Source organism: Gadus chalcogrammus, chromosome 16, assembly GCF_026213295.1.
Source record: "Gadus chalcogrammus isolate NIFS_2021 chromosome 16, NIFS_Gcha_1.0, whole genome shotgun sequence".
Classification (NCBI taxonomy): domain Eukaryota; kingdom Metazoa; phylum Chordata; class Actinopteri; order Gadiformes; family Gadidae; genus Gadus; species Gadus chalcogrammus.
The window spans coordinates 4,889,967-4,907,575 of NC_079427.1; the positions used below are offsets into that span (position 1 = coordinate 4,889,967).

A 17,609-nucleotide genomic window follows, 5' to 3' on the forward strand; every position below is an offset into this window, starting at 1 on the left:
TCAAATGATCGCCTTTTTTAGCCCTCAATCTTGACTTGACTTTTTACTGTATTTTATTTAGGTGTGCACCTACTTTTGTAGGCTGATATCGCCAGACCAATTCGCAAATGAGTACAAGGCTGCAACCTTGCAGTTCATTATTGATTTCAAAGGGGCATTATCAACAGGCGCAGACCCAAATCCCCCTTGACGCAATTGGATAGACCTCCAACCAATCAGAGCAACAAATCATGTGACTAATCAGCGACAGCCATCTTGGTTGTGTATGAAAAGTGCTGCTCTGTTCAGTCATCGTATTATAACTGCTGCATAGAAAAGGTCTATTTGTGATTGTGCCGATCCAGGTCAGATCTGCAGGAAATCTGAGTGAACGGCAGAGGTGCTAGACGCACAATACAACATTAGCTTGCAGGTTGGTCTGGTTCCCAGGACTTTAGTGGCCTGTGGTCCTAAAAAATACAGAGCAAAGTGCTTGCATGGTTAAAAGTCCATAGATCCCAGTCATCCACCCACCTCCCCCCCCCACCTTCTGGACCTTCTGTTGACTCTTCCCAGAAGGAGAGTGGTGTTGTTTGTGGCTATTCCTGTCAGGGAGGGGTCACCCGTACACACTGACCAACCGATGTTTGTTTTCCCCCTGGGGTCGGCTTCCTCTCGAAGGATCGCCGTGGTAACTACGTCACTGTAACCAACGCTCCACTTGACACGGGGATGAGATGGGAATACAGAGGGGGTTGGAGGTGGGGGGAGCTGGGGGAGGGGTCTGTGTTTTTTTTTTCTTTTATCTGATCTCTGTCATCACTTGTGCGTCATTCTGATGTAAAAGAGTGGGCTTGTCCCCGCTCTCCTCCACCCCGTCTACCTCTTTCTCTCCCTTTCCCCCTCACTCGCTCTCTTCCTCTTTCTCCCTCGCTCTCTTCCTCTTTCTCCCTCGCTCTCTAGCTTTTCTCTCTCGCTCTCTACCTCTCTCGGTCTCTACTGCAACCTTTCTCTCTCTCTCTCGCTCTCTACCTTGTCCTCTTTCTCTCTCTCGCTCTCTCTCGCTCCCTACCTCTCTACCTCGCTCTCTACCTCTCGCTCTCCACCTCGACCTTTCGTAACTTCCGTCTATCTTCTCTCCTTGTCCCTCTGTCTCTCCGTCTGTCGGTCTGTTTCTCTCACTCTCGCTCACCTCGACCTCTTAAACTCTACCCTTTTTTATTCTGGTTCCTATTTAAAACGTCCTTCTCCTACCCCGCACCCCACCCCCACCCAGAACCCTTCATATGAATGAACACAAAGCATCCAGTCTGCGTCCCTATCAACCAAGGAGAGCAGTACCGGGACGCCGTACAGCCTTCTCGAACAAAACACGTCTCAAGTTGTACGGCGTCTTCTGCTCTATTGTCGTCTGTTTGTGTAGTGTCTCGCCTCTAGCAGTTTACAAGGCGAGAACACCGTGTTTGAAAAGCAATACGCGTCTGAAAGTGACCTTCTCTGCAGTCGTAGTAGGCCCGGGCGTGCCGTCGAATCACAACGTATTTACCGCTCCTACGCCAACGCCGGCTTAGCGCTTTTAATGAGCCACACATCTGAGAGGGAGAGAGCGAGGCAGGGCAAACCGGCAGTGTTTGGTGTACGATTCACGCGTTGAACATGCGTTCCGTTGAATAATGGGATGACCCTGATTGGCGTCTGAGGCGGCTGTGCTAGGCTTCAATCTATCCAATCCAAATGATACTCTGAGAGCAGTTACGAAACATGACAAACCGTCTGCAGCCTTAACCTGTCGGTGTCCCTGAGCAAGACATTCTGATCCCCTACCAACTCCTTAATGCCTTTGGAAATGATGTTTTAATAAAAAACATCAGCTTTGTATGTAAGCTCAGTTTCTACGTCATCTACTTATATAAATGTTAAAAGCTTAAAGCATAAGCAAACTCTGAGAATTTGAAACAAAGGATGGTCGCTATGTTCAGTCACCTACCAGATATCTTGGTTCTGAACGCTAGGTGGGTGGGGGGAACTGAATACGGTACTCTGCTTTCAGTTCCCCCCACCCACCAAGATAGAATAAAGATGGGCGCTTGCTTAAGATCGGCCCGTTAAATGATCTTGGTGATGCCCGAGTAGCAGAGAGTCGGTTGGCGGTTGATCTAAGGAGTCAACAGAAAACAGTTTGAACTCCCACTCACTGGTCAGTGTAATCTGAAATCAATGAACAGGGGGCAGGTGAGGTGAGGTGGGTGGGAGGGGGTGGGTTACGTTGGCGTATCGGTCTGTTGGCTCGCTCTCTCTCCGTTGCTTGGTCTCTTTCCCCCCGCCCTCTTTTTTTTATTCCCTTGTGCTTTCAGTCACTACTTGGTCTCTTAGTCTTTTGATGGTCTCTCTCCTACGCTCTGATGCTTTCTGAATGTAGATTCCTGTTCTCACTCGACCCGTGTTCTCAGGTCAACAGATGTACCCCGACTCCTAGAGAAGAAGTGTCTTGCCGTTAAGATTGGGGAACATAAATATTTTGAATTGAAGATGATATATATTTGAGATGGTGTGATGTTTTCAAATTGCAAAGTGAATCCAAAGATGAAACGATGCATGATCCAACAGAAAAAGGGACCAAAACATATGAAAATTAAAAGGAAAATAAATATAAATATCTTGAAAAACGAGTGGAAATGTATTCTGATTGAAATGGAAATACGTGCGTCATTGCTGGGACCAGGGCGACTACCGTAGCAGTGGTAGAGCGATTGGATGGCCTTTGGCAAAGGAATCCTGTATACTAGGCCTATCTTGTTATGCGGAGCGTTGCTCTGTGACTCAGCCTGTGACGCAATAGTCCTGGTCCTGGGCAGACTGACCTGGCGAGGTCACACCGTGTTCACCAGCCCTGAGCAGGACGACCACACAGACCGCCTTGGATCTCTTCAAAGCTCCGGGTCACTGTGGTCTAATGGTCACAGAAATACTCACTGAGTTTGGTCCCTTAGCACAGTCTTTTCCGATTATTATTGTTTTAAAGTACCGTGACATTGACTTGCGTGCCGTGCTGCCGGTTGGAAATCACAGATTCCCCTGCAACCTTTTGGCTGGGAGCCAAACCCCCTGACCACTTGACCACTCACGTCGCACTGACCAGGCTGCAGTCTATTTATCCATTTCGCACCAAGATGACACTATATATTCAGTTCACGTCAGTATGAATGAGCATGGGACCTGCCACGGCTGGACTGGATGATGAAGAGGAGTCTGATGATAAAGTCACACTAGCCCCTCAAAATAGCTTTTCAACAGAATTAAATTTACTGGAGGCGATGGCTCTGTCAATCACTCAAACCTCATTTATGTTGCACATTTAATAAAACAGATGCAGCCAAATATGCTGATCAACAGAACAAGCTCTTGTGTTATGAATATGTTTAGAGATTGGAAAAAGGATAGCATCATAATAAGCCTATCGTCAACACATTCTTTGGCCAAAACATTCAATAAATAGGTTTGTTCAAGTAACAATCAGTACCCCTCTTTAATATTTACAAACCAACCTCACCCTGCAATACACAGCTTTGTTAATAACAACAAAAAGAACAATGTATTTCCTTGACCCTACTTCCCACCCATTATAGTCCTCTCCCTAGGAAGATTGCTTTTCCTATGAACCCCTTGGTCTATAGCAGGTGTTCCCAACCCATGGCCCGTGACCTTTTTAATTAGATCCGAGATTGCTCACAACCCCAGCTCAGAGTTACATCCCGACTTCATCTCATCCCACTCATCACATGCCTGTAACGTCAATGTTGCGCTGACGTAGTGGATGGTCATTTGATTGTGGACATACCATCCAGTATCTAAGGCTTATCTAGTCAATACGCTTGGTCTAGTCAATGAGTCTTTTAACTTATAGTGCATTAATAAAGACACATCCGATACCAAAAGTAAAAATAGATGAATGGATCATTCTGAAACGAATCAACCTTCAGTCTGAGTCAACGTGGGCTACAAGGCTCCCATGGTCGCCAGTATGATGTGTACCTATTAAGGCCGACCCCTTTCGGCCCAAAGGAAGGGGCTAGGAATCGGACGTGGAGCCTGAGAGGTGGAGCATTGTGTGGGGAGAGCAGGGCGGAGGCTGGGTGTTGGCCGCGGGCCACAGGCCACTGGCCGCGGGCCACAGGCCAGCCCCTTGTGTCTCAAACGGCCAAGCCGCCGGGGGGCTCGACGGGACAGACCGGGTCAGTCTCCGTGCGTCTGTGTCTCTGTGTTGCCCACCACAACATGAACAGCCAGTCCTTTACAGTGCAACGACCGGGAGGTTAGTGTGAGTCGAGGGCTACTGCTGCTCTCTTCACGGTGCCATGTGGACATTGGCTCGGCCGAGCAGAGGGACGGAGAATGTGTGAATCTGTGAGCGTCTTGGCAACGGACGCTCTCTCTTTCTATCTCTTCTTCTGCTCACTCGGTTCTTATATTGCCCTCCCTTGTGCGGTCTCTTCATCCCCATTATTCTCTAATCCTTTCGCCACTCTCCCCGTCTGTCTTTCTCCCTTTTCTTCACTCATCCCCCGCTCTCTTCTCCTCGATCCGTCCCTCTGGTTGTCTTATCGTCTCCTTCCCAGTCCTCTTCGTGTCTCACTCTCTCGCTCTCGTTCTGGCTCGGGTTCCCAGGCTTTCTGCTGAGCTGGCTCCTCTCCTCTCTGAGCCTTGGCTTCTCATTGGCCACCAGTACTCTGTTGTTGTGGTTTTTCTCTGTTGTTCCTCAGCACTTTTCTCTAGTTCTCTCTCTATCCTGCGCGCACACTCTCTATCTCCGCTCGTGCCAAGACTGTACGAGAGCAAATGCTGTCGTGGATTCAGTCAGTCGTTACTTAAAGGAGGACTGTCACGCACAGCCGGTTTCTAATATAAGAGAGTACTCTTGTGAAACAAGAGTCTGCAACATCCACTCTGTGTTCGCAAAAAAGGACTGAAAAGTTGGACCATTGACCATTTGTTTTAATCCGGTCCTACTTTTTCCAAATGGCGAGTGTGACATTACCCTTCAACCAAATGGAAGTAGAGTGTGGAGACTGTGTTCTTCCTCCTCCCTATTGCAAATAACACAGCTCCCAGTCACCTGAAATCCCCATGTCGTTTGTTATGGATTGTAGTTGTAAATGCACTATGGCCTTGTGTGACTTGGCAGGATTGATTTGAATGTTGCCAAAATCCTTGTCATGTAGTTCTGTTTAAGACCTTCACATTCCCCATGAATGCGGTTTGAGAGTTGTATTTGAAGAACCCTGAACAGGTGTGGATGGTTAGTCGTTAGTTGTAGGGTATTAAGTAGCGAATTAATAAAGAAAATCAACAGACAAGGAACTTCCAGGGTCAACAAAGTAAAAGTCCTATCAAGTGATTTGACTCAACCAGCTGCACTTACTAATAATTAGCACATTTAGCCAACACTTAAGCTAATGTAGACCAATGCAGTTCAGGTAATATGATTTGCCTCCAGTGTTTGCTCATGATTCTTTTGTGTATGTGTTAGAGCTTTGATGTTTGCCCAAAAATCATATTTGAAGTTTGTTTGTTTATTAATATTAATATTCAAATATATTTGAATATTTATTAAAAATATTTTGACCATTAAATGCCTTCAGTAAGACCTGGATTGGGCTTCGCGAGGTTTGTTTACCAGCGTTGCTATGGTTACCGGTCTTGCGTGTTCAAACGGTTTATTAGGTTTCTAATAAATCGCTGTCTAATCAATACTTCATTCACTGCCTCTTCCGTGTTCATTACAATATTATGAATAGACTGCGTCGGGTTCTCCAACGTCTCTCCCTCTTGGCCTGCCCATAACAGGTTCGAATATTAAGGGCTGCCTATTATTCGCTCGAATTTTGATTTATTTTTTGATATTCGAATAACGAAGTTCAGAGTAAAAGCCCTAGTATGTGTGCATATTTTGTATTCATCATGCATCATAGGCGTTTGGCAGTTGAAACAGTGTATTCTACTCTCTTCTGTTCTCAGGTCCCGCTCAGGTTCCCATGATGTCCCCTAATGGTTCAGTGCCTCCAATCTATGTGCCTCCTGGATATGTTTCACAGGTAAGTCCTAGTCATGGATGGGCCACCGGCTTCAGTAACCATACCTCCATGTTTTCATGGCTCCTAGGCCTAAAAAAAAAAAAAGTTTGGTTCCTGTTGGTTGTCAGTTGAGGTCATGGGTAGGTAGGGAATTTATTTTATTTTTTTATTTTATTTTTTTCCAGCGGCAGCGAATGATAAGTAGGTTGTTTTCATTTAAAAACGAGAGAATGCGCTCATCCTTGTACAGAATGAAGAGATGCTGTACAAAAACGTAATTATAGTTTGCATAAAAAAAATAAAAAAAATAATTTTTTTTTTTTTTTTTTAAAGCTCATAAAATAATTTGGGTCGCACACAAATGGACAGGGTCGGTCGGAAACCGGAACCAAACAAAAATTTTTATAGGCAGATATTGTTCAAGTAATGAATTTCCCTTGGCAAGGGAATTGGTTTGCAGCCAGGTTCACATAGAGGTAGAGATTTGTCCGCAGATTATGTAAACCGATGTTAAACATCTTAAAAAGATTTTATTTTACATATTTGGATTTTACTGATATTCATGGGGACATGCGTTCCTGACTTTTGTCTGGCTGTTGATGGACTGCTTTCTAAATTTTGGCTGTTGGGACGACTATTGATTGACTTCTGTCTGACTTTTGGTCTGACTGTTACTGCTACTGTTAGCCTACTATTGGCTTACTGTTGACCGACTGTTGTCCAACTTTTGCTCCGACTGTTGACCGGCTGTTCATTTACCGTCTGTTTCCCCCTCTCGCCCCCACCAGATCATCGAGGAGAACGGGGTGCGTCGGGTTCTGGTGTTGCCCCAGCAACCAGAGTTCCACCCCGGGGGTCACTCTCCCCTGCACCACCCCCCGCCTCCGCAGCATGCCCACCTGCCTGCCTTCATCCCCCACCCCGCCATGATGCCCCCGCCGCCCTACCTCCACACGGGCATGGCCGGAGGAGTGGGGGACATGGGCTCCCAGTACATCTCCCAGTATCACCCCGCACACATCTACTCCGAGCAGGGTGAGTCCCGGGGAACACTGCAGGGGTGGTCCATGTTTTCGCGACCTTACCGGACAGGCCGTTAAGGAAAGGTAGGGAAGTGCGCCGGCGGTAGCTCAGGAGGTACAGCGGGTCGACCGCTACCCGGAAAGGTTGCTAACACAATCCCCGGCTCCTCCTGGTGCCGAGGTGTCCCTGAGTAAGACGCCTGACCCTGTCTGCTCCTGACGAGCTGGCTGTCGCCCTGCATGGTTGACTCCGCCGTCGGTGTCAGTGAATGTGTGAACGCATGGTTGTAACTAAGTCGCTTTGGATGAAAGCGTCCCCTAAAATGTAAAATGGAGTGAGTTGAGGGCAGTATCTGAACAAGTAGCAGGATAAACAGTGGGTATGTAAGGTGCTCCTGTTTTGGGCAGCTCTGGGCCCAGCGTCTCAGTTCTTGACCTTATCTGTGACGTGTGTATGCTGACCTGGTTTGTGTTTGGGTGCGTCTTCTCATGGTCCGCCCCTCCGTCTCCTCCCTCAGTCTCCACAGATTCCCACCCCCAACACGGGCGTCCACAGTTTGTCCACCGGGACGACCGGATGAGCAAAACCTACGAGCGCCTGCAGAAGAAGCTGAAGGAGCGACAGGGTGGAGGAGGAGGTGGGGGAGGAGGTGGTGGACCGTTGAAGGACAGCCCCCCGTCCTCGCCGCAGAAGAGCCGCGGCAGCACCCCCACCGCGGCTGATGTCCATAACGGAGTAGGGGGCAAGGGGCTGGAGTTTGACGCTGGGCTGGCCAGCGCCGGAGCTGGAGCCAACGGTCTGGGTGGGCGAGGCATGAGCAACCAATCAGAAGGTACGTAATCAAAAATGTTAATGCTTTAATGGCCATATAAGGAGATGGATATACAGGACGTTTACGTGATTTAGGCCATGGGCAAGTTCTATTTAATGCCATCAGTTATTAATTTAACATCAAGCAGGAGCAGTTGACCGTCAACGAACAATGTGTAGTAAATGCAGAATTTCAGTAATTTAGTACACCAAGTTATATACAAACCCACAACGGTGTAAAAAATTTACTTTTATCGGTAGCCAGTAAAGTGATATCGGAATAATATGCATTCAATAGTTTTGACGTCTTGTGGTTAGGTCGGAATTTGAACCCCATGTCCACAGCCTACCCTGTAGGCATCCTTGTGCAAGATGCCCTAAACCCTACTTAGGCCCAATCCCATTTCTACCCCTTACCCCTTACCCTTACCCCTCCCCCTTGTTTTGAAGGGGTAAGGGGAAGGGGTTAGGGGAAGGGGAAGGGGTAAGGGTAAGGGGTACAAATGGGATTGGGCCCAATCCCTTTTCTACCCCTTACCCCTTACCCCTTTCCCTTACCCCTTCAAAACAAGGGGGAGGGGTAGAAATGGGATTGGGCCTTAGTCCTTAAAGGCTAAAAAAATCTGTTTGCTTGTGTGCTTTATGTACGCTTTATGTACCAATAGTGCAAACACCAGACAGTTCAACGGACTGAGCTGGCACAATGCTCGAGTGTTGGGGAAAGGGATAGTTTGTCCTGTGTTCCCCAAATAGGCAAGCACTAAAGTCAGTAACCTCGGGGACAAAAGTGATCACAGAAGCAGATGAACAATGCTGTGGTCGGGCTGTCACCTCCGTTCCTCTGCAGGGCCAGTCTACCGACTGGCTGTTCAATCCCCAGCCAAATGGTCCTCTGAGTAGTTTGCCTCTCGAGAACTACAGCTAGTTCTGTGAGCATCAGCGCAGTGGGGGACCGACCAGAATATCACTTTGCGGTATAACCAGCTGCATTGTGGAGGATGTTTATTCTGGGATATAGAAAACGTCACCTGAAAACTTCACTGGTGAAGAATAATACCCGCGGATACGTGCACATCGTTGTTTTTAAATAGGTCCCATCCATACATTTATAGATGATGTGGAGCTATTTCCGCCAGAGACTCTTCGTGACTCACGCGCATCAGGGTGAGCCGGGCTGCCTCCGGCTATTATTAACGTGGCTGTAGGGGAGAGCCGCACGGAGCCAGAGCAAGATTCTGAAACAAATAACGCAGCCTCTCTCCCTTCCAATTCTCCTTACCTTTTTCAGAAGTGTTGCATTCATACACCTGCAGCTATGCTAATGCCAGAAATGAACCAGAAGCTGCTCTAAATCTCAGTTTGCATAAAGCCTTTCACGTACCAATAGCTGATGGATGACCAATGCTTTTCTAAAAAAATGACACTGAAATAATCGTTCTCAAAGCTTACCTTTGGCATCTTAAGTCGTGCAAATAAGTGAAGGATGACAAAAATGACTTGGATTCTCTTGTTAGGGGGTTATGCAGTCTGAATAATTCATGCAGAAAAGAGGTTTGATGAGGAGGTCAGAACAAAATGACGGTATTGCAGTGAAAAATGTACAAAGGCAATCTTCGCCAAACTCTCGCTATGGTAATTATTGCACCTGCAAACATTTCCGCTGATGACAGCAATGCCAACAATGTGTGGAAAAAAAACAAGAAACTGTCATTAATTTTAGCTTATTTCCGTCTCCAAGGAGACCCCAATGGTCTTAACTAATCGAGTTCAGTAACCAAAACATAACCGCATTGAGTGTAGACAAGTTTGCGAAGAACTTCTTCAGTCTCGGACCGAATGAAATGTGATAATTTTGAAGTATTTTGCCCACTTTAGATTTGTGCTTGTTGCTGTCCCTGTGATATCAAACTAAAAAGTGCTGTTTGTGTTTCCTTTAGAACTGGAGCAAGAGGTCAAGGCCCTGCAGACTCTGTTGAGCACCATCAGCAAACCAGTGGTTTGTACCGTCCTATTTCTGGTTGTGTGAATGTTACTCTCTCGCTCTCGCTCTCGCTCTCGCTCTCGCTCTCGCTCTCGCTCTCTCTCTCTGTCTCTACCTCTTTTATTCTCTCTGTCTCACTAGTGCTCTTTCTGGCTTTTGGCCTCTCGCTTTCTCATGTGCACTGCACATCCTTTTTCTCTTAAAGGACAATATTATGAAAACAACACTTTTCTTGGGATTTGGGGTGTTGTTTTGGGTCTCTGCAGACCAACTTTGAAAAAAGTCTGTACATGATTTTTTGGAGTGAGATATGCATTTCTGAAAGTACCCCGCCTACAGTTACCAAACGATCGAGTCAGTTTAGGTGCCCCCTCCTGCGTAGGAAGGGGGCACAGTTGAATATTACCTCCCACTTCCCCACTCCCCTCCAATCAGAGCATAGCTAAGATTTTGTGGACCAGCGGACGAGCAGCTCATCTGTTGTGGAAGTACCAGAGACGTCAGACGCAGTCTTTATGATTCATAATATCGTCCGAGGCGCACATAGCTTTTGGCTGTGATATTAGATATAATATTATATAAATGCCCGTATATAATAATATTATAATATTATATTATATTGAGTCCGTAAACTCCAACAATCCCTTCTACTCCATGCTGTGGTTCAGTCTGACAGCTCATTGGTCAATGAGCAGCAGCTCATTGGTCAATGAGCAGCAGCTCATTTGCATTAAAGCTACAGACACCAGAAACAGGGCATTCTGACGGGACTGAAACAGAGGGGAATAGCGGTAGGCGAGATTCTTTTTCCGAAATTGCGTTTATCTGCGACCCACGGTGCAATAAAATTTGGTAAAATAAGAAAGGTGATATTTACAATAAATAAAGTCTAAATAGTGCAAAATGTAAGGCAAGACAAAGTGGTGTATATAAAATAAGGAAAGTAAATAAATTGAAATGTGCAACATGAGGAACATTATTTACAATATGTGCAATATGCGGGAACCTGAGTAATCAAAAGTGTACATTTTAAGGCCATTGCGATGTTCTTTCTTCTCTACTCTTCTCTCAAACTCCCTCTCATTTTCTCGAGCTCTCGCCTTATCCCTTTACCCCTTTCTCTTTGTCATTCCATCCCTCCCTCTTCGTGTGCATGTGATGTATGTAGTAATAGTTATGTATTGAGAACAGCGATGGTTTTTAAGCATGCATTGATAGTGACAGTTCTTCATTCTCCGCACAGTGATAACCTTACCGCACCATTAGCTCCCTTGGAGCTCAGCTCCTTTGTAGCGTCTTCTAAAACCCCCCAGCATTATGAGTTGTGATCATCGCGGTGTCGTTTCTTTCCTAAAGCGTCCCGATGCGCCCCTGTCGGAGCCATTAAACATCTCATTACTGTGTGTGATGAATTCCCGCCGACTGCTTCTCAGTGTAATCAAACCAGCAGGCGGGGCCTCCCCATGCTCCGTACCACGGTGGTTCTATCGACTGGTGTGCCATCGGACGCTATCCACAGCATGTGATCATGTCGCATTAGGAGCCTGGTGCTGGAGAATTCGAGACATTCCTGGTTCTCATCGCTGATCTGCTTCGGGCTCTGCTGGGATCGTGTCCAGGGAGGCACCGCCACGTTTTGATATCAGTCCAAATATGGAATGTCTGCATTTGTCCCATGCTGTTTTGTATGCAAAACAACACTGTTGATGTCCTGGGGACATTTTTTTTATCGATATTGATCGATTGGAACTGTATCGCCCAAAAAGGTCAGGTTGAAGGGGGGGGATTCTAACGATCAACTCCTCCTGTAAACAAGAGATGTGTTGGTTGATCCATTATTTGGGTTGACGGATGAGAAATTTAATTTTAATAGCTGACTAAGTAGCATCCATTACCGTGCGTTTACTGGACACCTGCTGCTCTGGGTTTCACAAATGCAAATCCTTGGTTGCTTTTCTCAGTTTCATACTATAGAATTCGATCCTCAACGGGGGTTTATGCCAGCTGCTTTTAAAGATTTATAAAGCAAGAAACTTCGGTAACTTGTGGTGATGGAGCATTTGCCAAATGATTAATACATGAATTTATGACTCAAATCCATTTTATTTGTACAACCCTTAATCACAGTTCCGGCCACAACAGGCTTCTCAGTCCACATTTGATTAGCCCCTTAATCAATATAATATAATAGATTATATGATTACTTAACATGGAAAATAACCATTAGTTGGAGCCTTGAACAACTATAACCCACTCCTTGTATAACATCGAGAGCAATCAGGATAATCAGGAATTACAAACATATAATCCTGTCATTCGCAATGTGTGATACAGTTACAGTATGGCTCAAAACGTGCTGGCAGGAGTGCAAAGCGCCAACCGTGAGATCGCTGTGACGGCCGCCAGGGTTTTGGAAATAAACCACACACAGGATGTCCTTCACCTTAAAGACGGGATGCGTCACGCAGCTCTGAGCTGCCGCTGCTGCTGCTGAAAGGCAGAGAGAACCGGGCCCTGGGAAAAGGTGATGGGCAGCATCGATGGAGCGGCTCTGATTACACAGAGGGACTCTGCTTCAAAGAGGCAAACACTGAGAAGAGGCTCTGTCTCACCGACCGCTCCGCCGGGGGCGTGGGAGGGGCAGATAAGGCGGGCGCGCACGTGCACGCGCACGCTGCCGAGCGCCTCGATCCGTTCACCGGGACTATGAAGCTACGCTCCGTCTTGATTGAATGGCTTGATTGTTCGTGGCCTCACTTGTGAATGTCTTGGGAATAAAGCGTCAGGTAATTGACAACGTTTATGTGTCAGGTAAATGTTACCCTCACGAGCACGGCGAGCAGGCCCCATGTTCTAGTGCGAGTTTGATTCGTTTATTTTTTGTAGGTCTCAATTTAAACAGGGCCGAGTTTCATTAAAGCGCTCTGGTATTGGTAGATGCCAGACTTCAGTGGAGGATGTAAGATTCGGGCCTCGCATGTCATGCTTCAGGCTGAATGCGTGAGGAATGCTTTTATCGTAGGAAAAACCAGAATGGAGTGGAATATACATTATATTGATTGAAAACTCTGTTGGCTGATCTAAATGTCAGCAAGAGCACACCCTGTGGTTTATAGACGTTTGTTTGACATCTTGGGCACCTCGAGCCATTTAACCAAACAGTTTTTGCAATGAAATACAGCTTATGCTTGCAGCATCCCCTACCTTCATCCAGTCCCTCTCAGTCTGACCAATAACATGTACCCCCATGGCCCCAAGTACCCCAAGTACCCCAAGTACCCCTTCATCATTACCAATCCACAAATACTTTCCTCTGAACTGATGAACTTCATTAATGTAATTATCATTAAGCGTCATTCAAATAATTAATTGGCCTTTGCGTTTTTCAATGAAAGTAGTTGTTGTAGGATTCTATTTCTTATATAAATTTCATCAGCAGTGGAAATTTTATCGTGATTCTATAAAATAGCTAAATGTTTTTTTGTTATTTTTTTATCATTTTTCCCTCTGACACCCTCCTCATATATCCCTAGGGTATGGTTGCATCCCCGGTTGGGAGTCACTGTTGTATAGGGATACGCGTGAGTTCCCTGGTCTGTGGCGCTGACCCAAGTGTTTTTGTTAATGTTAACCCCAGGTGACAGACATCCATGCCAGGGGGGCGGTGTTGACCTGGAGCGCCCCTGTCGGGACACCCGATAGCCAGGAAGGAGGTGTGGACGAGGTGCCAAGCCTTCCAGAGCCAATCAACTACGAGGTGTCCATTTCGTTCAGTGGCAAAGACGGGAAGTACAACACTAGCTACAGGTGAGTGGGAACAGAGACACGGGGTCAATGGGAGTTCAACTTTTAACCTGGGGAGTTAAGGGATAGTGTAGAGGCTGGGTACTGCGTTTGATCCCTTATGTCCTTTATCTACCTGTAGGTATCCTTACGCCTACCCGCTCCTTACCTGTATCCGATTGCACTGTGTGGCGCTTTTGATAAAAGTGACTGGTACTAAATTACTAAATCTCAAACTGATTTTAAGAGGATAGATATCGGGCATCTTAAGCTCAATTAAGGGGTGCAGGATATTAGCTCACTTGGGTAGCCAAAACGGAAGAGAGATGGATTTACATTCTGAACTGTATCTAATGGTGTTTTATCTCCTCCTCAATTTTGTTTTGGATTCAGTGGTGAAGAACTAAGTGCAACTTTAGAGGACCTCCGACCAGCAACAGACTACCATGTCAGGTAGGTGTCTTCACTCCAGGATTTAATTGTTATTTTAACAATAAAACAAACGCAGAACTAAAATGTATTTGCAACGGATTCCATATAATCATCTTCTTTAATGTATGCGATTGTTAAATTGCTAAAATTACCCCTAAACATAGAAGATTTTAGTTTAAAGAATAAATGATGTATATATTTTAAAAAGCAGTGCATCACACAGACATTTCAACTTAAGACGGTGGTCAACACGTGTGGAAGCATTTGGTGTGAATTTAACCTTTTAAGGTGACAGCTCAATCACGTAACAGCTCCAGAGGGGAGCTCCTGTCTAACCTCCCTCCCCTCCTCCCCCTCCTCCCCCCCCCCCCCAGGGTCCAGGCGGTGTGTAAGTGTGTCCACGGTGGCCACTCCGAGTCGGTCGCCTTCACCACGCTCACCTGTGAGCCGGAGCCCCCCAACGCCCCCAGGAAGGCCAGCGGGACCAAGAGTGCTCTCGTCCTTCAGTGGAAGGTAGTCTCTTCATGCTATATGTCTAAAGAGGTAGCTCTGTACGTCATCCTTCTGACTATACAGGGTCTGTCTATAGGGGTAGCTCTCTATATCATCCTTCTGTCTATAGAGGTAGCTCTGTACGTCATCCTTCTGTCTATACATGGTCTGTCTATAGGGGTAGCTCTGTATATCATCCTTCTGTCTATAGAGGCAGCTCTGTACGTCATCCTTCTGTCTATACAGGGTCTGTCTATAGAGGTAGCTCTGTATATCATCCTTCTGTCTATAGAGGTAGCTCTGTACGTCATCCTTCTGTCTATACGGGGTCTGTCTATAGAGGTAGCTCTGTATGTCATTCTTCTGTCTATACATGGTCTGTCTATAGGGGTAGCTCTGTATATCATCCTTCTGTCTATAGAGGTAGCTCTGTACATCATCCTTCTGTCTATACATGGTCTGTCTATAGAGGTAGCTCTGTATATCATCCTTCTGTCTGTAGAGGTAGCTCTGTACGTCATCCTTCTGTCTATACATGGTCTGTCTATAGGGGTAGCTCTGTATATCATCCTTCTGTCTATAGAGGTAGCTCTGTACGTCATCCTTCTGTCTATACATGGTCTGTCTATAGGGGTAGCTCTGTATATCATCCTTCTGTCTATAGAGGTAGCTCTGTACGTCATCCTTCTATCTATATATGGTCTGCATGTAGGGGAAGCTCTGTATGTCATTCTTCTGTCTATATATCGTCTGTCTTTAGAGTTAGCTCTATACCTCATCTTTTTTTATATATATAGTCTGTCTATAGAGGTAGCTCTTAACGTCTTCATTCTGTCGGTCTATAGGTAGCTCTGTATGTCATCCTTCTGTCTATATAGCTGTCTGTCTATAGCAGTAGCTCTATAAACGTCATTCATCCTTCTGTCCATCTTCGTATACGTGTCTGTCTATAGAGATATCCCTGTAGATAAGTCATCCATCTTTCTAGTCATCTTTCCTCTTGTCTGTCTACATACCATATGATCATCCATCTGTCTTTCTATTTTTAGCTGTGAATAGTAATAATACATAATTGAGATGAATACAAAGTATAACGATTGTCTGTATGGCGGCTCTCCAGTCACACGTAAACATATGCTACAGTAATCCTTGGCCGAGAAATGTGTGAAAGGCATAAATCACTACTGTGTTTACATCTACCTTTCCCTTACATTAACAAACCAGGCCAGGCTAAATAATGATGTCACAATATGGGGGAGGGGCTGATGCATATTTTAGCTTGAGTTATTTCTGCTGCAACAACAAACTGAGTCATTGGCTGGAACATAGCGAAGCAATGTCTGACGTGGCTATTTCCGTCTCGTCCAATGTTATTGATGTCTCTCTTCACACTCTTACTTGGTGCGTGAATGCTTCAGATTAACACAACTCCTGTAATAAATGCATCAAAGCTGGCTTTACAAAAACATTGTGACGCCCTTGACAAAGAAATTACTATTCTGCAATCTAAGCCTGTTTTTGTATTTTATCAAGTCAAAACGCTCAAGGTTAGATGCAGGCTAGTTGAAGGGTTTTGAGCTGAAGTTCCCAGACTGTTTGAGGATAAAATAAGGGAGAGACCTTCAGCAAGGCACTTAACCTCCAGAGACTTCGTCAAAGTTGCATAACTGCCAGGTAAAGGCTTGGCCCAATAATGTCCCCATCTCTCGTTGTTGTCACTGCGAGCAGTGATTGATTGGCAGTTTAATTTAGAATTACAACAGAGAAAACTAATACCGTTTAGTGTAAATTCTGGTTTTGATTTACACAAATTAAAACATCCATCAATTGAATTCAGTAAAACTAAATGACGCGCAACAACTTTATTTGCAAACTATCACAGACAAAATCAGAAACACAAACTAATCGGTACATTTTGGGCCACAATATTAAATGTTACTTTTCAGCCAGTTCACTTTCCAATCACGTTTGTTTATTCACAGGCGCCATGTGACAACGGTTCCAAAATCCAGAACTACATTCTCCAGTGGGATGAGGTAATGTTCATTTCATCTTGAATCAATGAGTCTTAATTATTGAACATTTAATGTGTTTCCTATCAGTTTGCCTATGTAAACAAGGGGTCATGTATCGACACATATCATACCTTTTTGTTACGGTTCAAATATTTGACTTTAGAGTTTTGGTTCGGTGCCAGATTCTTATCAACATATATCAATTCATAAATTCATATAGATTCAGGTTCTGTGATAATCATAATTGCCTCTTTTCCTTGAAATCAGGTATGATTTATGTGACCCCTTTTATTTATCTGCAAGAATATTCAGGCGTCGAAGCACCCAAGAGAATTATTGTTAACACAAATGTAAATGAGGCAGGCTTTTGAGGCTGTGGTGCTGCTTGCTCCTCAGGGTAAAGGCACCGGCGTGTACGAGCAGTGCTACTACGGGCTCCAGAAGCAGTACCGCGTCACCAAGCTCTCTCCTGCCTCTCGATACTCATTCCGCCTCGCCGCCAAGAACGACATGGGCACCAGGTAGGCGACACTGACCCATCACCGCTCCGGGCTACAGCCAATACCCTCTGTCCGACCAATCACAGCTCAGGCCTTTTGGCCCCTGCCTGTCTCACCAGTGACCTCATGTCCTTGCAGTGCATTCAGATCTCATTGCCTCCCTGATGTATTCTCTTACTACTTTATCTCTGATGCTCGTTGCCTCCAGATTATCTAATCCTCTCTCTCTCTCTGTGTCCTTGGTGCACTCGGTCTCTCTCTTTGCCACCCACACCTCTCTTTCTCTTTGTCTGTATTTTTCTTTCTCTCCCTTCCTCCCTCCCTCCCTCACCCACCTCCTCAGTCTATCCCTCCCTCTCGCTCTTCCTCTCGCTCTCGCTCTTTCTGTATCAATTGAAATTCAAAATAGTGCTTTTGGACTGGCATAAAAAGATGAACATTGCCAAAGCAGCCTTGGAATAAATACTAAGTAGTAGAATATAAAATAACATACATTCCTTGGTAAGTTTATTAACATCCGTTA

The 17,609-nt window shown here is 45.6% G+C and overlaps 1 protein-coding gene across 3 annotated transcripts in view; it reads left to right on the top strand.

The window, feature by feature from the left end:
* The window catches only part of fndc3a (fibronectin type III domain containing 3A), a 68,809-nt gene that overhangs the window by 34,265 nt on the left and 16,935 nt on the right, over nucleotides 1-17,609 (top strand). For all 3 annotated transcript variants that reach the window (XM_056611355.1, XM_056611354.1, XM_056611356.1), the window contains 9 exons: nucleotides 5,995-6,071; nucleotides 6,839-7,085; nucleotides 7,591-7,905; nucleotides 9,821-9,879; nucleotides 13,502-13,671; nucleotides 14,041-14,100; nucleotides 14,454-14,592; nucleotides 16,554-16,607; nucleotides 16,983-17,107. In XM_056611355.1, coding sequence (XP_056467330.1) covers nucleotides 5,995-6,071; nucleotides 6,839-7,085; nucleotides 7,591-7,905; nucleotides 9,821-9,879; nucleotides 13,502-13,671; nucleotides 14,041-14,100; nucleotides 14,454-14,592; nucleotides 16,554-16,607; nucleotides 16,983-17,107 — 1,246 coding nt within the window. The remainder of the gene's footprint in view (nucleotides 1-5,994; nucleotides 6,072-6,838; nucleotides 7,086-7,590; nucleotides 7,906-9,820; nucleotides 9,880-13,501; nucleotides 13,672-14,040; nucleotides 14,101-14,453; nucleotides 14,593-16,553; nucleotides 16,608-16,982; nucleotides 17,108-17,609) is intronic.